Here is a 22,082-nt window from a genome sequence, read left to right as displayed (position 1 = left end):
GTTCTCAACCCGTGGGCTGCTTGTGGCCCAGTCAGCACACAGCTGTGGCTCATGTGACATCATCAGGGCCATACAGGTAGTATATATATCGTGTGGATGTGGCCCACATAACACAAAGAGAGCTGCATATTGGCCCACAATGGTAAATCGGTTGAGAACCACTGCACTAACTGCTTCTAAGCTCAGGTCTCCTCATAGGCAGTGCTAGCAGGGAATCTAATCCCCACTTTTATTTATTGCTGCTGTTGCAGTTTTACCAGGCTGTGTTAAAATGTTGAGGTGAGATGTTCCTTGGAATACAACGTAAATGCATAGCCTATATGCCAGTATTTGAATTTACTGCAGTGACGTAAACCTGTGCAGAATAACACAGCCAATGTCACTAACTTCTTATTTCACTTGTTCCTTTCTTCTTTCTGGGTCAGGTTTATCCTTTGACATATATGAGGGTCAGATTACAGCTTTACTTGGGCACAGTGGAACAGGCAAGACAACACTGATGAACATTCTTTGTGGACTCTGCCCACCTTCTGATGGTGAGAATTCTCTGGCTTTAGGAAAAAATAGGAAGTGTATGGCTGTAACCTACTAATTTTAATGTCCTTTTTTCCTTCCTTCAAAACCTGAGGCCACTGACGTTTGAGGATATTTCAAGTTATACTCCTTTTCTCAGGCTATTCTGAAATAGGTTAATTTTAAATTATACATACATTTTAATTGGTGGAGTTAGCCTGTCTGTGCTGATAATCAAAGTAGTGGTTGGATTTAAAAAACACTTCAGTTTTTTTAAACTTTTTGTTCTTTAGGGTTTGCATCTGTCTATGGACACAGAATCTCTGAAATTGATGAAATGCTCGATGTACGAAAGATAACGGGTGTTTGCCCACAATTAGATATACATTTTGACGTATTAACTGTGGAAGAGAATTTATCAATATTTGCTCATATTAAAGGGATATCTCCCAATGCTCTAATACAAGAGGTAGGTCACTCGGGTATAAATTCTATACAATGTGTATTCACTGTTTATTAAAATAGTTTTATTGATTGCATAATGGAAGTTGCTTTGCAAGTCTTGTTTACAATAAAAGACCAATACGCTGTTTTATTGAAGAGGGAAAATATAGGAAGATACTTTCTTTAGGTAAAGGTTGTTGAATTTGTTTGCTCTAGAAGAACAAAATGGAACATCTAAATACTAATGCATGTTTACAAACATTGGCCTCCTGTAATTTATCCATTCTTGGTAGGTTAAACTTCAAGGCCCTGATCCTGTAATAGACACTGCGTTGACAGTTGGTACAGGGGTTTGCCTCCAAGAAGCTCATTCCAGGAAAGGGGCTTAAAAATATTAATTAGAAAAATTTAAAATGATCAATAATTTGTCAAACTATAACATAAGATTGCTGATAATTATGCCAGTCATGTTCTAATCACTGTATCTCATTTCTGTTGACATGAAACACTCCTGTTGGTATATTTTTAAAGGTGCAGAAAGTGATGAATGATTTGGATATGCAGCCCATCCGAGATAACCAAGCTAAAAAATTAAGTGGAGGGCAGAAGAGAAAGCTGTCGATAGGAATCGCTGTTCTTGGGAGCCCAAAGGTAAGGGGGCATAAGCACAGTACTAAATTACTGCTTGTTCCGTATATATGCATGCATAGTGTACCTGTGCTCATATTACTTGGCAATTACAAGCGATGCAAATAAGGTGCAAAAATATGTCAATTCTTCCTATGTTTCATACCAACTCTGGCTTAAACAATTAAAATTGCCAAGTTGAAGCATGCAACCTTTACATTGCAAAGAGTTAACTGTGTTAGTGAATGTACTAACTGGATTATATCATGCTTTTCTGTGCTAAATTAGCATAAAAAGTTACATTGCATCTGGAATGGAGGGTAGCGCATTGCACCCTCTAAAAACAGTACAGTGCAAGTTGTCAGAGAGAGCAGGCTCATGGCCTGAAAAAGCCATGCAAGCACCTGGGACATGACAGAGAGTATATGGCTCTATCTGATTACGGAGTTAAATGGTTGCTATTTGTGACCTATAAGGTGTGATGCTCCTTTAGACTGGGTACATGTTTAAAGGCTGCAGTGTACAGATGTAAGTGACAGTCCCCTTCATGATTTCCTACCTTTTTAAAAACATACATATTTAATTTCACCAACTATTGGTAAAAGGAACCAATGTGTCTTTTTACCATTGTAGTTGAAATTTATTTATAGTGGGAACCGCACATATCCAGTTGTGAAGATGCATTTCTGTGACATAGCGTGTGACTTTTCTGTTTATCACAAATAGGTGATGTACTTTTTAAAAAAGAAAGCAGTGATGATGGATGTTTTGCATGCCTTTTAGTTGGTTAAAGTAAGACATTTTTCCCACCCTACCTTTAAACAAATAGAGCATAACTGCCCTTGAATTAATAGTCTTCCTGGTTTCTGTCGGATTTTGTGATGTGATCTCAGATGTGACTGTGGAGGGTTTGGATTTTTTTATGCCCTTTTTCCTAATCATTATGTAGGTTTTACTCTTGGATGAACCAACTGCTGGTATGGACCCATGTTCTCGGCACGTTGTTTGGAATCTCCTGAAAAACAGACAAGCCAATCGGGTAACAGTATTCAGTACTCATTTCATGGATGAGGCAGATATTCTTGCTGGTGAGTTTTGCTGTGGCCCTGTGGGATATATTTACTGGGGGCTTGCAAAGTGTAAATTAGAACTGTATTTAGCATGTAAGGTAAACAGGTGCTCCTTCCACTGTCAGTAGATAGCAGAATTTTCTCTCTTTAGTCATGCCATTGTTTTATGAGTAGATTGAGGGTCCTCAGAATAAAAACGCCTGTTTTTTGTTTCTAGATCGAAAAGCTGTGATTTCTCAAGGGATGCTGAAATGTGTTGGCTCGTCTCTCTTCCTCAAAACCAAATGGGGAGTTGGCTACCGCTTGAGGTATTATTTTGTAGTTTATAAGCCACCTTCATTGTGTCATGTTATATTTGCTTTGTCTTCCCCTTAAGGTGTAGGATAATTTTAAAATATCCTACTAAATTTTTAAAGATTTTATTTTTCTGTCATTTGGGAAGGTCCGATATCACTTTCACTCTGTTTTGTTGCTCTGTTGGCTACACTTTCAAAAAATGGCAATGAAGAAACAAAGAGGTTTTAAAATACTTTGTGTTTTTAGTATGCACATAGATGGGTATTGCAATACAGAAGCTACAACAGCCTTGATCAGACAGCATATCCCTGGAGCCAGCTTGGTACAACAGAATGAACTGCAGCTTGTGTATACCTTACCTTTTAAAGACATGGACAAGTTTTCAGGTATGATGCTATTGTAATTCAGTGCTGAGCTAATGTGTGTGTAGGGGGAAATCAGTTGATCATAATGGTGCCTTCAGAGAAGTATGTTGTCATTTTTCTTTACAGATGTACTTTTTCTGATGTTTATAATTAGACAGTGAAAACTGACAATAGTGTTGAAAATTTGTAAGCATGTTCTTTGCCTTAATTCCCAGGCACTCATTCATTTCTTGGGCAGGTGGGGACTAAGGCCTGCTCTACACCTGAAATTGAAATCAACCTAGCTATTTTGCTAAGGGGGTGTGAAAAATTCACACCCTTGTGAGACAGTTAAGCCGATCTAAGCCCTGTATAGACACTTCTAGGTTGATGGATTGACCTAGCTACCATCTCCTGAGGGTGGATATCTTACAGTGATAGAAAAACCCCTTTTGTCACTATAGTAAGTGTCTACACTACAGCATCATAGCTGTGCTGCTGGAGCACTTGTAGTGTTGACATAGTTAGGCCTGGTCTATGCTAAAAAGTTAGGTCGATCCAGCTAAAATTGCTTAGGGGTGTGAAAAATCCACACCCCCTTAATGCCGTTAATAAACCAACCTAACCCCTGGTGTAAACAGCAGTAGTTTGATGTGAAGAATTTTTCCATCAATTTAGATACCACCTCTCGGGAAGGTGGATTATCTACGCCAACCGGAGACGATTTACCGTCGGCGTAGGTAGTGTCTACAGTGGTGCAGCTGCAGTATCGTTTCAAGTGTAGACAAGCCCTAAGACTGCTTTAGGGACTGCGTTCAGCATCTGGAGGAGAGGGGGTCCATCACCTCTTTCTCCTAGTAGCTGCTCAAGGCAGCCTAGCCTTCCTTGACAGGAAGCCTGGTACGTTAACTGTGAGATGAGGCTTTGGCAGTAAATACGTAAAGCAGAGGAGAATAGGTTTTAACAATGGAAATGCAGAGGACCCTCCTCTTGGTCCAAGATAAAGCTCTTGTACTACACACGCCCTTTTTGCTTTTATCAAATTGAAATAAAAAATAACTTGGACCATTTTAATGTACGGATGGCAAAAGAGATACGAGCCATACAGCCCGTTGTGAGCTGGAAAGGACATTGTGTCATCACAGGGAAATTTGCTGCTATGAGAGAGGGAGTGCGGAACAAATTCAATGGATTGAATCAAATCCCAGACAAAAACTTCTTTAAAATGGAGTTAAGATTGAGAGTATAGATGTAAAATATATTGCAGGGATCTTGCAAGGTTGTTTGGGTGCTCTGACTTTGCACTTCCATACCTTAATACTCTGCATGGAGGTAGGACATATAGAGTCAAATCCTCCTCTGAATCAGATAGAGAGAAAACTTGAATGGACAACTCCTACCTAAGCGGTGAGTGCCTTAAACTCCAATCTAGAGAGTCATTCTATCTCTGTCCCTGGCCCAATGAATATTTATGTAGTCATAAAAAGTAGAGCAGCTTCAACAGAAGAGATTGGGAGCGGAATGCCTATAGCCTGGTGATCAGGACCCTTCATCTGAGAAGGGGGAGCTCTGAATTCATGTCTCTGCTCAAGAGTGGGGATTCAAACCTGGGTCTCCTACAACCCAAGCAACCACTGGGCTAAAAATGACACAGACACATGCAGTTTCAGGGGTGTGTATGGAGGGGGTGGAGTGTGTATGCATCTTTTTGTGAATAAACCATTCAGAAAATGTCACTGATTTCTATTACTAAGACCACTTGGGACAAAGCACAGGTCTGACAGGTGCTACATTTCTTTAAGGGCTCATTTTAAAATTAATTTTAACTCATAAACTATTTAATGGACTTACTTGTAAGTTCTCAAAAAAATCATTTTTTACTAGGAGAGTAAATGCTGTTGTTTTGGGGAGAATGTGCTGCGTTTCTCATACCTAACATACTGATTGAAGATCTGCTTTAAACGCAAAACTCATCTCAGCATTAACTATAGCGCCATGGCCTGGGTCTCTATAGTTAACATATTGTACATGTATTGTGTGTATTCGTTAAAGAGTCTCACCTTGTGGGGCACGCTATGGCTTTTTATTAAATCAGAGGCAATTCTGGTGGGCAAATGTAATTTTGTTGCCAAGCAATCACATTATTTCACCTCTACAGGATTATTTTCTGATCTAGACACTCATTCACATTTGGGTGTTATTACTTATGGAGTTTCCATGACAACGTTGGAGGATGTGTTCCTGAAGCTGGAAATTGAAGCAGAAATTGATCAAGCAGGTGAGATGTAACTATATTTATCTTTTTCTTTGTGACTTGATTAGTCGTGGTTAATTTTTGTAAAATTGTATTGAGCACTTTTCACTATGAAAAGCCGAAATAACACAAATGTCCTATCGTAGAATTTTGCATCAAACAGTATGTGACAATTAAGAACACATGCTGTTGTGGGCTCCTTGAAATACCTGACCAGAACAGCAAACAAAGGGCAAAGAGGTTGGAGAATGAACCCTGTCTGAGGTCCAGAGCTGTACAGGTCTTGTGCTGAACCTCTGTACAGGGATAAATTTCAGAGTCCTTAAATCTAATGTCCTTTTTTTTTAATAAGGCTGAAAGTTCAAAATATACGTTTCCCTATGGAAACTTGCACTCAATTGTGGACACAGGAAATACAATTTAGATTTCCAGCCACTTGATTTGAAAAATATATTTGTACCTGTAAATAGAATTTAACTATCTAACCATCATTTATACCCACAATTAATTGCAACACATATGAATGTGGGTGTAAAATCAGAGGCCTGTTTGAAATGCTTCTTGCTATCATTTAGGAGATTACTCCAAAAGTAAGCAATACCCTTCTAGGTTCCATGTTTAATAGATGAAAGTATTCTCACCTTTCTAGGCTTTGTTGTTAACTACGGGTATTGAACTATCCTATATTCGGAAAGTTGTTTAGAAAGAGTTTAACAGCTGAATAATCCATGTTATCTAGCAATATTGGTAGTTGCATAGGCTAAATTAATTGGGCTAATTAAAATCTCCATCTTTTGCGTGAATGCTGGTTGCGTAGGGGATCAGAAAGGGTTTTTCTGCTTCTGTACAACATTGCACAGTTTGTTTAGATGCATTTCTACCACCAACATTTGGCTACTCCTGAAGGCAGGATACTACATGACGTGGTCCATTGACTTCATCAGGAAAGGTAAATCCTATGTTTCGTTTATATGCCCCTCTCTTTCCCTATAGATTATAGCATATTTAATTCCCAGTCAGCAGGCGAGGAAGTGGATACAAAATCACTTGATGAGATGGAACAAAGCCTACTGATACTCTCTGAGACAAAATCATCTGCAGTAAGCAATACAGCTCTCTGGAAACAGCAGGCCTCTACTATAGCAAAGGTTCACTTCCTTAACTTAAGACGTGAAAATAAGTCATTGGGAATTATGTAAGTATTAAGATGGCTTACCGTTTCATTTACCAAAATCCATTTAGGAGTGTCAGAAGTTCAAATGGCAAACATGCTTAGATGTGTTTTAGTAGTTTGTTTTATACCTGTGGCGTATAATGTAGCTTTTCATCATGTTTTTTAAACTGGACATTAAGAACGTTAGATGAGTTGGAGGGCGTGACATTGGAGTTAAGCTCTTTAGTTTATGGAGATGATGTCATATAACCGACAAACGTGTTTAAATTAATCCTGGTGCTCTTTGCTACCATGGAAAATCAGTGTAGTAGGCTTGAACTTACAATGAAGACCTAGTGGTTGCATCTTGGAAAAGGGACAATAGAAAAAATGTTGAAATGCAGAAGATGTAGAACAAGTGGAATCTTATATGTGCTGCTGAAGCTTGATCAGTGCCGACAACTCCACCAAGGATTAGGCTAAAAGATGTGGCTTAGCCATGAGTGCTGCACAGAAACAGATGAGAATATGGACTGATCAAAACATTACATTTGGTACCAAAGTGAATATTTATCACACCAGTGTACTAACAGTATTGCTCTAGGGTCTGGGAGCAGCTGCATTAAATGAAACAAACATCAGAAAGCTGCAGGCAGTAGGGATGAGAGTTTTTTGAAAGATGGCAAATGTAAAGTGAAATGATTTTAAGACAGATGAAGTTAAATGGCCGGGGGAGGATGTGAAATCAGGGCATGGGAGTGATTACAATCAAAAAGATTGCAATGGTGGGGACACTGTAGAACAGGGGTTCTCAACCTTTTCCTTTCTGAGGCCCAGGACAACTATATAAAAGCATGGCTATCATAATACTTGATGCTGCTGATGAATATTTGCTTCCCTGGGCATGAGCCTCTTCTGTAGATAATACTGACGACAATATGATGTATGTACTGTTTTGGTTACGTTGCTGCCTGCTGTAGCCTCCAACATCACTTGCTTTTTTTTCCAGAGCAGTTTTGAATTACGGTAAGAAGTCAATAAGGAGCTTTGCCTTTTATGTGTTTAGTTTTTGTTAACTGTAGTCTATGGACTGAATCGGGGTGTTCATGATTAGACTTCCATTAACCAAAATGATAATGTCTTTATCTATTGTGGGCCTGAGACTGACACCTGGGGGACAACTTGTTTTAAATAATATGCAAATAATTAGGATCAGTTTCCACGGAACTTTACTTAAATCACTTTATTTCTTTCAGGTTGTTGCTTTTTTTAGTTTTTCTTGTAGTTCAGATTTTAATGTTTCTTATACATCACTACTTCAAAAATCCTGTGGTTCCCATCAAACTTTCCCCAGATTTGTACTTGCTGAAGCCTGGAGAAAATTACTACAGGTACAAAACAAGTCTCCTCCTTCAGAACTCCACAGGTGAGAAGAAAAAAAGCAAATACAGTTATACTGGATTACTAATGTGTATTTAATACTCCAGTTTTAATAATGTCTTTTTAAACTTAACATCCCATTGGTATGAGACAATAAACCATACAGAACGTGAAAGGAGGTGGAATGTAGCCTGGAGCTTCAAGAATGATCACTGCAATGAATGGCTGGTGGTTGAATTTTTTTAATTTGCAACGTAGAGAACATAAAAGCATCTAATATGCTTTAAAATCGGAACATTCCAGTGTTAATCAGTCATGGGTGATAACTAAAGCTGAGTGAACCTCTATCCAAACTTGATTAAAAACTGCTGTCAGGAGCTGTATGATTAAGATCCAGAAATTCTTCGGTCTTTCCATTGCATGGCATTCTGACTCTATATGCTGCTATGGGAATGAAAATGGCTTTCTTAAATGACCCACCTATGCAATTTAAGGGTGGGACTTTCAGAAGTTCCCAGCACTGATGTCAGTGGGAGCAGAGTTAGGCCAACGCTGAGCACGTTTGAAAAGTCCACCTTAAAAGTTGCGTGGTTAAATTGCATATTCATCCACCCTTATTTTTTTAAGGTTTTGCTGAGTAAAGTCCACGAACCTCTAGTCATGACAATAAGAAAAACACATTGTGTCCAATATCTTAGGCACACACCATTCATATACCTTATAACCTCCATTGTTTGAACGCTGTTTTCCAAAAGAGAGTAATATCCTATCCATGATAAATAACTCCAGTTAAAACAAGTCTCTCTCACTGAAACCTTGATTATCCAAACTTATCCGTGTGCCCCCTGATATTTTTATAACCATTTCTGAACTATAATTTACTTTAATTTGATGTACACAGCAAACAAAACTTCCCTTTTTCTAAGTTTTTTGTGTGGATACTTAAGGAGGGAGCTGAAATAAAAACATAAGCACTATTTAAAATATTTGAAGAGTCTATACATGGAGAGAAACAACAGTAACTTCTCATAAAGAAGATGATATTGGAAAACTACTCTCTCTTGTTATCTTGATATAAATGCGTTCATAATTTCAGTGTAAAGTTTGCATGCAACCAAAATACTTTTGTGATGAATAGTCATGTGTGCTTCTTTATTGTCTTATATTAGGATCAAATATTGATAATCTCATGAGTGCTCTCAGAAGCCAGAAGATATTGACTGAGATGTTCAATGACAGTGATTACGTGTCAGCTGCACCCCACAGTGCAGCTTTAAATGTGTCGCTTTCAGAAAAGGTAAGTAAGATGGGCATGTGTTACAGTGCTGCTGGCCTTTTCTGGGTACCTCAGAAGTAGTTTTTGGTGCTCTGTTCTCTGAAAGATGTTTTCAGGAGACGATACTATTGCTCATATTTAAATTAGGGCTGTCAAGCGATTAAAAAATTAATCACAGTGTTAAACAATAATAAAATACCATTTATTTAAATATTTTTGGATGTTTTCTACATTTTCAAATATATTGATTTCAGTTACAACACAATACAAAATGTACAGTGCTCACTTTATATTTATTTCTGATTACAAATATTTGTGCTGTAAAAAACAAAAGAAATTGTATTTTTCAGTTCACCTAATACAAGTACTGTAGTGCAGTCTCTTTATTATGAAAATATAACTTACAAATGTAGAATTAGGTACAAATAAACTGCATTAAAAAAAAAATGTAAAATTTTAGAGCCTACAAGTCCACTCAGTTCTACCTCTTGTTCAGCCAATCGCTCAGGCAAACAAGTTTGTTTACATTTGCAGGAGATAATGCTGCCTACTTCTTGTTTACAATGTCACCTGAATGTGAGAACAGGTGTTCTCATGGCAGTGTTATAGCTGGCGTCACAAGATATTTACGTGCCAGATGTGCTAAAGATTCATATGTCCCTTCATGCTTCAACCACCATTCCAGGGCACGTGCATCCATGCTGATGATGGGTTCTGCTCGATAACAGTCCAAAGCAGTGCAGACTGACGCATATTCATTTTCATCACCTGAGTCAGATGCCACCAACAGAAGGTTGATTTTCCTTTTTGGTGGTTCGGGTTCTGTAGTTTCCACATCAGAGTGTTGCTCTTTTAAGACTTCTGAAAGCATGCTTCACACCTCATCCCTCTCAGATTTTGGAAGGCACTTCAGATTCTTAAACCTTGGGTCGAGTGCTGTAGCTATCCTTAGAAATCTCACAGTGGTACTTCCTTTGCATTTTGTCATCTGCAGCGAAAGTGTTCTTAAAATAAACATGTGCTGGGTCATCATTCGAGACTGCTATAACATGAAATATATGGCAGAATGCAGGTAAAACAGAGCAGGAGGCATACAGTTCTCCCCAAGGAGTTCAGTCACAAATGTAATCTACGCATCATTTTTTTAACGAGCGTCATCGGCATGGAAGCATGTCCTCTGGAATGGTGGCTGAAGCATGAAAGGGCCTACGAATGTTTAGCATATTTGGCATGTAAATACGTTGCAATACTGGCTACAAAAGTGCCATGTGAATGCCTTTTCTCACTTTCAGGTGACGTAAATAGGAAGGGAACAGCATTATTCCCCATAAATGTAAACAAACTTGTTTGTCTTAATGGTTGGCTGAATGAGAAGTAGGACTGAGTGGACTTGTAGGCTCTAAAGTTTTACATTGTTTTGTTTTTGAGTTCAGTTACGTAACAAAAATATCTATATTTGTAAGTTGCACTTTCACGATAAAGAAATTGCACTATGGTACTTGTATGAGGTGAATTGAAAAATACTATTTTTTTAATACAGTGCAAATATTTTAATCAAAAATAATAATATAAAGTGAGCACTGTACACTTTGCATTCTGTGTTCTAATTGAAGTCAATATATTTGAAAATGTTGAAAAACATCCAAAATATTTAATGCATTTCAATTGGGACTCTCTTATTTAACAGTGTGATTAAAACTGCAATTAATCGCGATTAATTTTTTTAATTGCAATTAATTTTTTTGAGTTTGCGTGAGTTAACTGCGATTAATCAACAGCCCTAATTTAAATTAGGGTGATAGCAACAGTTACATATAGTCTGTGCTAAGCACCTGAACCTCCACTAGCATCTCCAGACACTTAAGGTTTTTTAAGAATAAGTTAATTCTAGAACTTTTAAAAATGTGGGGTAATAACACAATGAAGAAAATACTGCTTTTTTGCCTGACAGAAGATAGCTTGTCTATTAATAGACTGGAAATTTTAGTAAAATAAAAGATATTTTAGCATATGCTAACGATGGATTAATACTGTAAATGAGGGAATTTCTTTAAGTATATTTTACTTAAATGGTCTTTTTAATTAAACATCAAAAACATCTGGGTGTTTAATATATTAAATCTGTGCACCCAACACGGTCTCTTTTCATATTAGACTGTCAGCTCATTCTCAGTTCACCTTCGCAGCTCACCCAAACTGCTCTTGCAACAACGCTCTAGTATGGAAAGAGAAGTGCATGTATTGGAGTGCGTGTATTAATATGTAAATCAAAACACTGTCTTTCAAGTCCAACGTGTGATCTGAAGTGGAAGAACATGGTAAGGTTTGAAGAAATGTGGATTGTACCTCATGTTACTAAGAGGAAACAATTTGCAACACTAAAGTCCTGCCTTTTGTTCCCATTTCTTGGTAAAGTTAACATCAGATTGTTACAGAAGGGGCGGAGCCTCAGCTAGTGTAATTGTTATAGCTCTGACTTCAGTGGGACTATAACAGTTTATACAGTTGACTATCTGCCCCCTGTATGTCACAAGTGCTATGTGAGGAAGAGCTCTGTGTAGCTCGAAAGCTTGTCTCTCTCACCAACAGAAGCTGGTCCAATAAAAGATATGACCTCCCCACCTTGTCTCTCGAAGAGCATGGGACCCAACCCTGCTGTAACAGTACTCCAAACAAGTATTAAAGTTAGCTAACAACCAACCTTGTAGCTAAAGGGCACATTTTCATAAAGTTATTTTCATTGGAATTAATTTGGTTAAGTTTCTGTCCTTTAGATTGTGAATATTTTTACTGCATTAGGATAAGTGTTAGTAACACTATGCTTTAGGGAGTGCTATATTGTACAAAGGGTTTTTAATAAATCTTCCAACGATATCTCAGTGCTAACCTTCATGCTGCAAATTTAACATTGAAAATATTTTTTTTGTAGAGCTACATTTTTACAGCTGTATTCAACAGTACTATGGTGCACTCTTTGCCTGTTTTGATGAACATCATTAGCAACCTGTTTCTCCACAACTTAAATGTGACTGAGAATATTCAAATCTGGAGTAACCCATTCATTCAAGTAGGTGGAGTTCAAATCAGGAGGTATCATAGGCTTAAAATTGCATAATTACAAAGGAAACAATAGCAAAATCACAGTTGTGCATGCAGTTTTGTGGCTTTGAATATTTAGGCACTTCTTGAGGTTAGCCCTGTATTGGAGCATGTGAAAAAATGTAGCTATAAGTCAAAATGATTCAGTAAAGTTCCACGTGTGGCCATTTAATTCAAGCCTATTTTATTACTATCTTTTTCACCATTTAAAGCCTCTAAGGTAATGAAACATTGCACATTAAGGAGTACAACTTTGAATTACAAAAATCATATTCAGATTTTTTTAATATAATTATACATAGTAAATATTTATATTATGGTGATGCCCGAGGGCCCCAATCCAGGGCACTCTACAAACATAGACAAGAGATGTTCCCAAATCTAAGGACACAAATAGAGCATGAGTAGGGGGTTGAAATATGACACAAAAGCAAATTAATATAGTGATGAACTAGCACAACTTTGTTAATTATGTACTGTAGGTTGGGGCTTTTTAATTGGTTGTTGGGGATAGCAAGAAATGGAGTGGGAAAGGGAGAGGGCAAGAGGAGTGATCAGAGCTTGTCACCCACCTAGCTTTGATTAGAGGTGAGTCGTAAAGAGGGATTTGGAACAGGATAAGGTAGAATTTTATCAGAGTTTTTCCCACGTATAAGGCACAGTCTGGGAGAAAGCACACAGTTGTATTGGGTTGATCTGGTGGGCAGTGAAGGCTGGGAATGTTGGTAGAACGAAGGTGGAGGTCAATGTTTTGATGGGTTACTAGATCACCTGGGTAGGATGGGTCTCCGTTTTGAAGGGCCTTAAAGATAAAGACAAAGGGTGATATCCTAGTCCTGTTGAATTTAACGGGAGTTATGCCATTGACTTAACTGGGGCCTGGATTTCGTTCAAGAAGCTTGTATTTGATGGGGAGATGAACAAAGAGCCAGAAGAGAGACTCAAAATGTGCGATAATGTGATTAGCGCAACAAGATGATCTTAACAGCAGAATTCTCAATAGACTTGAGAGGAGCAAGATTGCAGTAATCAAGGATAGCAAAGAGACGGTTACATTAGTCAACTATCCATTTTCTTTCTCTTCTGAATATATTGATTTTATAAACTGCACAAAAATCTACACAAAACTTTATCGCAGTGTTTTTATCTCAGCTGCTGTGCAAAAGGTCTTAGCAGCTATGAACTATCCTCTTTTGGAACTAAACGGTAATCAGTCCCATCCATATCATAAACGTCACTTATCAGATAGAACAGGCTTGTGCATTGCCATATTTTAAAGTTTTGTATGCTTTTATAATAAGCTGTAACTAAAGTGGCATTGTTAGGAGTCTAGGTACAAGAGCACAGGAAATCATGTTTAGAAACTTTAAAAAGAAAGTTTGAGGAGTTGTTTTTTTGTCTCTAGTATATTCTAATTTCCCAGTGTTGAAGTCTAATTATTTTTCAGGAAATTGATGACACAGTTTTCAGACTGGAGGCTTTTTTTCAAGCAATGTTACTAGGAATCATTGTAACGGGGGTGCCACCATATTTTGCCATGGAAAATGCAGAAAACCATAAGGTAATCTTCAATTTGAACTATGCAGTTTGGGTCATTTTAAATCTTCAGTATGTAAACGAATATAAAACCTTCTTCTAAGGTCATTACTGGATGATATAACCATGCAGTAATAACTTGGTAATGGCTGTTGTCTGGGCCGAAATGGTGGGATGATTTGTAGAGTATACAACAACTTCAGAACCAAGTGGTGTGTCAGGACTCCTCAATTTTCAAATACATTTAAATGTGTCAAAGTGTTTACTGGATGCACCTACCCCAAGAATAAATGTACATAAGTTAAATTTTATATAAGACTTAACAAGTAGTTGCGGAGACAAATTATATGAATGTGAGCAGAAACAAGGGGGGTTTGCATATAGAAGACCTGGCTGTAGATTTGGAGATGGACTTGGGTGCACTAGTCTTTTCATAACCTACCACCAGCTGGATGCACAGCTGAAACTAAAGAAAGTAGGATCATAGAGGGCACTCAGTCCATATTCCTACTGGGTGTTTTGCTTCTATCCCTTCTTCCCAAAACTAACAAGTCCTTTTGTGGAAAAATGTGGATACACAGACCTCCTCCCCTGGTGTCTAAAACTTGCAAATTGGGAATAACTCCAGTGAAGACACTGGAATGATGCTAGTGTAAAGCCTGACTATTTGAGAGCAGAATTAGGCCCAAGTTGTTTAAGCATTGATAAGAATTAACATTACTGCCATTTGTGGCAGTTTTGACACCTATTGTAATTTTCTTTCCCTTTAACAGATCAAAGCTTACACTCAACTTAAGATCTCAGGTCTTTATCCATCTGCTTACTGGAGTGGACAAGCAGTCATTGACTTTCCTTTATTTTTCATTATCCTTGTTCTGATGATAGGAAGCTTATTTGCATTTCATCATGGTGTTTATTTTGATACTTGGAAGTTCCTTGCTATTGTAAGTCTAGTTTTATTTACTTCTCTGTTCTCATTAAAGTCCTTTATCAAAGTGTATAAGAAATATGACGTGTTCATTTTTGTTTGCTGGTCGGAAAAATTTCACCCAAACGTTATTTCACCAGAATTTGCCAGATCGCTGAAATCTAAATATTTCATGGAGGCTGTTCAGTTTTAACAAAGTTCTGACAGAACCTGGCCTGCCAGGCAGATTTCTGTTAGTAACTTGACTGGCTTCCTACCAGCACGCCCACCTGCTAGGCTACTGGGGATTCCAAACTTCCAGGCTCCCACCTTCACAGCAGCCTGCCTGGCAGATTGACAGGGAGCTGAGAGCCCCAACTCCCACACTTGCGGCTCCTTGACAGCTGAGGCTACAAGAGTCCCCTGTTTTGGGGAAGCCTTCCAGGGTCCTCCGCCCTGGGGCCGAGGAGCCCAGGCCTTCCAGGGTCCATGTTTCAGGACCCTGGAGCCAGACCTCTTCTCTTAGGTGAGAACTATGAAACTTTGAGTTTTCCTTTGAGCTTTTCATACTTGGCATGCTATCGTTTGACTGTGGTTCCATCCCTCCCTCCAACTTGCCTGCTCTTGTTTTAATTTCTGCAAGTCAGTGAAATTAATTGAGGATGAGACTTGCAACACTTACCAAAATATGCATATCATTAGTGTTTATGTGAGACCCAATAGTGCCACTTGAGAAATGATTTAAAGAAAAGATTTAAATTTAACTGAGAGATGGGACTTGCTGCCCTGCTTGCATTTTTTATCAGAAAGTTTTAATAGCCCATATAATGCTGAGTACAGCATCTCAGAACAAGTCAATTAGCTTTTAACTAACAGGATCAACTGGAGATGAAAATGTACTCTCAAAGTATTCAGGCATTTACAAAATAAATGTCAATAACAGGTTTGTACCCCTGGGTATAATGAATATTCTGACAGCACAGTATATGATGAATCTTTCTAAGGAATGTCTTTTTTTCCCTTGCAGATCTTCTGCCTTATTGGCTATGTACCATCAGTAGTGCTGTTCACTTACGTGCTCTCTTTCACCTTTAAAAAAGTGCAAAATACCAAAGAATTTTGGTCGTTTATTTTTTCAATGGTAAGTCAGCCTCTTGTTTTTAGTTAACTTTAAACATTTTTTTCCCCTAAAGCCAAATCAACATTTTTTTCAGTTATCATTTTTGGAAAATAATTCCCTCATATTTAAACCATTTGACATTTCTCTAGTTTGCAACTGAAAAGGAAAGAAATTAAGTAAATGACAAATGGTTTAAATATGAGGCAATATACATGTTTCTTTACTTCTCTTCCTTGCCACAGCAACAGATGCTTTTGAATAGTTCTACTCAGAGTGGAATAAGACAAGGGATTACTTGTGTCACAATCTCTGGGGAGGCTGTTCTTTCAGAGACCATCTACCAGTCCCTCGAGTGCACCCCTTTCTGGTAGCAGGCCTGGCCCTCCACTTCTCTTTGGTGTAGGATCCTGCAGTCCAACCACTCTCGAACCGTGTCTCTGGGTTACACTTCTCTGGGTGCCAACCATGTTACCTAGTAGGTGCAACTGAGCCAGAGTTCTGTTTTGGCAGCCAGTTGTCAGTAATAGTTTGCAGAAGCAGTTTCTTCAAAACAAAGATGCTCAGATGGTACACACAGCTGAGAGAAGAGGATTTAAAAATAACAAAGACCTATATGCATGTTGTCTTACCCATATTTGGCATTCCCCTAGGTAGACATGACAACGTTGGTGTCCCCCATTCTCTCTGGGCGCCAAGTTACACATACCTTTCTCCCAGACCCTGGGTCTCAAGTCAGTGTGTCTGTATGTCAGCCTTGCTGTGTGCTGACTGTGTCCCTGTTAGCTTCCAGCTGAGCTGACCACTTCTTCCCTCCCTTTCTGCCATGGCACCTTTTTAACCCCTCAGTGTCTTTTCCTATTTCAAGGCTAGGGCGGATATGAAAACATGCTAATTTGGTTGGTGCCAGCCAGGTAGATTCGTTCCCTCAGTTGAAGGCCCAGTAGGTACCTGAGAAGCTGTCTCATCTGTGTCATTATTTTACCCATCCTAGGTACCTTAACAACCCCTCATTAGAGCCTGCTTTAACTGCATTGAGTCAGGCAGCAATATAAAATTGAACATGGAAACCGAGTCATACATAACATTCCTAAGAAATAATACAGACAGTTTTCTAACTTGTCACAACTTGTATTAAATATTATGACCATGTCAGTTTGTGAGATAGGCTTGGATAAAAATACGTGATTTTTTTTTCTTTTTTTTTTTTAGACTGCTTTGATCTCTACTGTTGTCACTGAAGTAGCATTCTTTATGAGATATTTCATGGTAACCACCATTTTTCATTATGTCTTCTGTGCCTTCATTCCAATCTATCCTCTTATTGGATGCCTGATTAGTTTTATAAAGGTAAGCTTTTGGGGTATTGGGATGTTGGTTGGTTCCTTTTTATGAGGAATTTAACTTTAGAACTTTGAAAGTCACTTCAGGGGCACTAGTACATGGGCTAGCAGAATACATATATATGTTGCAAAGTAATATGGTTGATCTACATGTAAGTGAATGGGGAGTTTGCCTTCTGCATTGATCTGTAATATGCCTGATGGTCATTTAATGGATTATAAATAGCATCAACTGCTGAAAAAGTTGCTTGTATTACCTCCTTGTTGTAAGCTAAATGTTGTAGTTTCAGAAGCTGGAAGAAACACAGCATTTGTTAAATACATAAAGGCAAATTCCATGTCCCTCTGTCTGTCGAGTTGAGCTGTTTTGATTACTGGGAGTCTGCAATTGACAAAATACATTGGTACTGATTCTGATCTCTCTCTACCTCCATGTAAACAAGCAGAAATTCCACAGAAGTCAATGGAATTGCACTGATGTAAAGCCAGTGCAAACCTGAATCAGGCTCCTAAAGTGCATAAATAAATTGTCTTCAGTAGTTCATTATAATCTGCAATTAAATTTAGCTGTAAAACGTAGCATTGGATGAAAAGTTCTTCGTGTAAATTTTCGTCACATTGTCAGGTATCACGGAAACACCTACAAAAGAATGAAAAATACCATGATCCCTGGGACAAACTCTTGGTAGCAGTTATCGCGGTAAGCACCAGTTATTTGTCAGAAATGTTAACTTTGAATGAAAAGTCACTTCCTAAAGACATTCCTGTTGTAAGGTGTTTCAGAATTTTATTTAATGCTTATAAGAGAGAGTGGATTAACTACTGCCCTGCAGCCAAAAAATGATTACAGAATAGGCAACAGCAGCGTAAGCTGCCCCACTCCCTCAGCTCAACACCTACTGCCCCAACAGTGTGGCTCAGCCCTACCCTTGGACGATAAGACTGCTGGTTGGGATCATGGAAGTGTTCAATCTTTGTGTGTTCAGTCATTAGCCTCCCTCTCGAGTCTGTCAATGAGTGCCCAGCTGAGATGTTGTTTTTGTGATATAGACTCTTGTCTGCTAGGAACTGGACTGAGACATACTGGCTCATTTATCTGAGGCCAAGTTACAGCCTTCACGTAGTAATAAAGGGTCTGGCTTACGATAGATTTGAGTGGCTCCTTTAAAAGAGAAAGTTGTCACAAAATAACATTTTCCTCTCCTCTCTGTTCTGTTTTGTGGGCCAAACTTCAGAAAACCATTTCTGAAATATTAATTAAAAAGTACTGATTTAAATCATATTTCACTCTTAAATGACTCATTTATATTTTATACATAACTGGAAGTATATTCTAATTATAAGAACACATATGCTCATGCTGTATTTTTGGAAATATACCCCTCTTACTGCCAATGGAATTAATTAGTGACACGATTTCACTGCCTTGGAGTCTGTCATGAACACCTTCATGCTGGGAGGGAATCAACATTTCATAGCATTCATCCCCTGGACAACCGTTTGGCCTCAAGAAGCTAGAAATGTTTTGATTAACTGAAATTGTTTTTCTGTCTGTTTTAGCCTTATTTGCAATGTGTAGTATGGCTGTTCCTCCTGCGATATCTTGAAGTGAAAAATGGAGGTAAATCGATAAGAGAGGACCCATTTTTCAGGTCTGTGTTAGTTAATAGGATCTTTTATTATTCTGTATTGAGAAAGCCATCTTAAGATAGTATTGGTAGCACTAACTGGGAGTAGCTAATGTGCAGCAGAAGGCACACCAAAGATAAAACAAAAATCCCTTTGTCACTGGAGTAATATATCCTATTGCATTATACTGATGTTTTAAAACAGTGCAGACATTGCTTGTTCTATACTGGCCATCATCCTTATATCAAAACCTATGTATCTGACATAATTTAGATAATTTGTTTCTGCTAGAATGACTAATGTAAGGGTCATTCCCTCATAAAATGTGTTTGTGCAACTCACATTAACGCCATAAAATCATAAGAACGACCATACTTGGTCAGACCAATGGTCCATCTAACCCAGTATCCTGTCATCTCACAGTGGCCAGTGCCCAATGCTTCAGAGGGAATAACAAAACAGGGCAACTCTGAGTGATCCATCCCCTGTTGTCCAGTCCCAGCTTTTGGGAGTTGGAAATTTACGGACAGGGATTGGATCCTGGACTATCTTGGCTAATAGCTGTCAATGGACCTATTCAATGTGAAATCATCTAATTCTTTTTTTAACCTAATTATACTTTTGGCCTTTACAAATTTCCATGGCAATGAGTTCCACTGCTCTGTGTGAAGATGTACTTCCTTATATTTGTTTTGCAAACAAGGGCCCTGATCTTGCAAACCTTACACTTGGGGAAATTTTGCGCCATAGTGCATACATATTTTTAATCTTTTTGCACAGAAAAAAGGTTCTGCTGAAAAGTTGCTGCAATTCTACATTATGCCCACCAGACGGCACTGTGACGATAGAACACAGCAGCCGCTGGCAGCCAGCTAGGAAGAGAGAGAGCCTGCAGAGCCTTCTTAGCATCAGCTGTAGGGCTAGGTCAGGAGACAGGGGCTATGGGGAGACAGACAGCGTGGGGCTGCTGGGGGGGGGTCACAGACTGGGCTGATAAGGGCTAGTGGGGGAGGACAGACTGGGGCAGGGGCTGAATGGGAGTGGAGGCACAGGGCCACAGAAGGAGGGAGGTGCAGGGCCACATGGGGATGAGGGAAATGGATGTCTGAGTGGAGGTGGAGGGACACATGTGCCTGATTGAATTGGAGAGGCTAGGGGTCAGCCAGGGTCTGCATGGGGGAAACTCCCTAACAGTTTCTCTCCACCCCCCAAAAAATCTGTTCATACTGGTGTGATTATATTGTGTTATTTTGACAAATAAAATATGCAGAATTTTGCAGAATTTAAGAATACTGTGTGCAGAATTTTTAATTTTCTGTTGCAGAATTTATCAATTTTTGGCACAGAATTCCCCCAGAAGTAAAACCTTTGTAACTGTTCATGTGTTAACAGGACTGGAGCTGTAATGGGAACATTTTGAATATTGCTTGTGAAATTTGCACACTGTTCGTAGAGGCTAATAGAAATTGTACAGCTGTTTCATCATAAAGAGCTTTGGAGATTTACCCCATTGTTTATAACAGTAAGACCAGTGTAATTGCTGTGAAATAATTTTAATATTCACTGGTTTCTGTAGCTAAGAATCAACAGGAAAGGGCTTTGTTTACATTTAAATGATCTGATCTTCTATGGTGTGAACTACCAGTAGCCTTATTTTAGTGCAGTTTTTTGCTTATTCCCTTTGATACAGTTCTTTTTAAGTGACAACTGAATTTTATTTTTTTAAAGACTTGTTTTCCACTGATGTTTTTTTCTCCCCTTCACATATGGCTAATTGCATGAGTTTATTGCCTAACAAACACAAAGGACTCGATCTTTCTGTCCATAATCGGGCAGCTCTCCAGTGAAATCCCTGGGAGCTTTGTGTAAAGACTGAACATAAATTAATATTTGTTCCTCTCTTTAGAACTTCTACAAAGATCAAAACATGGAAATTTCGAGATGATCCACACAATGAGAATGAGGATGAAGATGTAAAGGCAGAGAGATTGTGGGTCAAAGAAATGACAACCTGCCAGAGCTGTGATGAGGTAATTGTGTAATTATGATTGAATCACAGGGGACAGGGTGAGATCAGATAAAATTGCTGTCAATAAATCAACATATGCCAGCTCTGAAATAATAAACTAATGCTTAATTGGAAATATTAGAACGAGATATTGGTTTCGTCTTCTGAATTAGTTATATTTGAATTATTTTGTATTCAAATATTCAGATGAACAAATAGGATTCTATTTTTTTCACACGATGTCAGTGCTTATTTTCTTTTGTTTCCAGCGCCTTCCTTGTGTGTGTTAATTTATTCCACTTACCACCTCTTACCCATGGTAAAACCTAGAATTATTGCCCTAAGAACAGCTCTGTGTCTGGCTGGGTTGGTACTTTTAGATTCCAAGCTAATGGGTACTCACACTTCAGGCTAGTAGGAATTAGGTGCATCGTGCCACTGAGATCAAGCCTTGAGGAGGAGGAGATGTGCTGTGTACTGTACATGAGCAACTCTGACAGCAATCTTGAGCATAATTCTGCTGCTGCTTCCCAATAGTTGTTGTCTGCATAGTGGTCAGGTGCAGAATCGGATTCTTACAATGGTTTTGCAATGTACAGAGACAGTGAGGACTTAGACGTGAAAAACAGGGACTCTGAGTGGAGATAATGGTGATAACCCCTGCTTGTCCCTAAGAAAGAAGTGTAGCCATGGTGAAGCAGAAATGCAACGATTTACTAAGAAGACAGGATTATCTAATCTAGCTATCTAACCTTGGTAAATGTCAAAAAACCTTATTTTATGCTGATAAACTTTCAGTTTGTCCACGGGCGAGAGTGTTTTTGTCATTATATTTTAAAAAATAATTAATATATTATCTTCTGTTTTTTTAGAAACCAGCAATTCTGGTCAGCAGTCTGCATAAAGAATATGATGAAAGGAAAGATTTTCTTCTTGGGAGAAAAATAAAGAAAGTGGCAACTAAACACGTCTCTTTTTGTGTAAAAAAAGGTTGGCATTAAATTAGTTACCATTGAACTTCTATATTTTTCAGGAAAAAAACAGTTCCTTTTTGTTCTTGGGTCACATGGGTAACATATCATTTT

At 38.5% G+C, this 22,082-nt stretch overlaps 1 protein-coding gene across 4 annotated transcripts in view; it reads left to right on the top strand.

Moving 5' to 3' along the window:
- The window catches only part of ABCA5 (ATP binding cassette subfamily A member 5), a 55,295-nt gene that overhangs the window by 25,525 nt on the left and 7,688 nt on the right, over positions 1-22,082 (top strand). For all 4 annotated transcript variants that reach the window (XM_005282963.5, XM_024104629.3, XM_042840977.2 and 1 more), the window contains exons 13-31: positions 426-536; positions 807-982; positions 1,489-1,608; positions 2,534-2,672; positions 2,872-2,962; positions 3,198-3,337; positions 5,454-5,573; positions 6,543-6,744; positions 7,959-8,128; positions 9,252-9,379; positions 12,288-12,425; positions 13,905-14,018; positions 14,767-14,937; positions 15,928-16,041; positions 17,230-17,367; positions 17,986-18,060; positions 18,921-19,012; positions 20,896-21,019; positions 21,870-21,987. In XM_005282963.5, the coding sequence (XP_005283020.2) occupies positions 426-536; positions 807-982; positions 1,489-1,608; positions 2,534-2,672; positions 2,872-2,962; positions 3,198-3,337; positions 5,454-5,573; positions 6,543-6,744; positions 7,959-8,128; positions 9,252-9,379; positions 12,288-12,425; positions 13,905-14,018; positions 14,767-14,937; positions 15,928-16,041; positions 17,230-17,367; positions 17,986-18,060; positions 18,921-19,012; positions 20,896-21,019; positions 21,870-21,987 (2,481 nt within the window). The remainder of the gene's footprint in view (positions 1-425; positions 537-806; positions 983-1,488; positions 1,609-2,533; positions 2,673-2,871; positions 2,963-3,197; positions 3,338-5,453; positions 5,574-6,542; positions 6,745-7,958; positions 8,129-9,251; positions 9,380-12,287; positions 12,426-13,904; positions 14,019-14,766; positions 14,938-15,927; positions 16,042-17,229; positions 17,368-17,985; positions 18,061-18,920; positions 19,013-20,895; positions 21,020-21,869; positions 21,988-22,082) is intronic.

Source organism: Chrysemys picta, chromosome 12, assembly GCF_011386835.1.
Source record: "Chrysemys picta bellii isolate R12L10 chromosome 12, ASM1138683v2, whole genome shotgun sequence".
Lineage (NCBI taxonomy): Eukaryota > Metazoa > Chordata > Testudines > Emydidae > Chrysemys > Chrysemys picta.
Note: the sequence above shows the minus strand (reverse complement) of the source record. Positions and strands in the feature narration are given on the sequence as shown.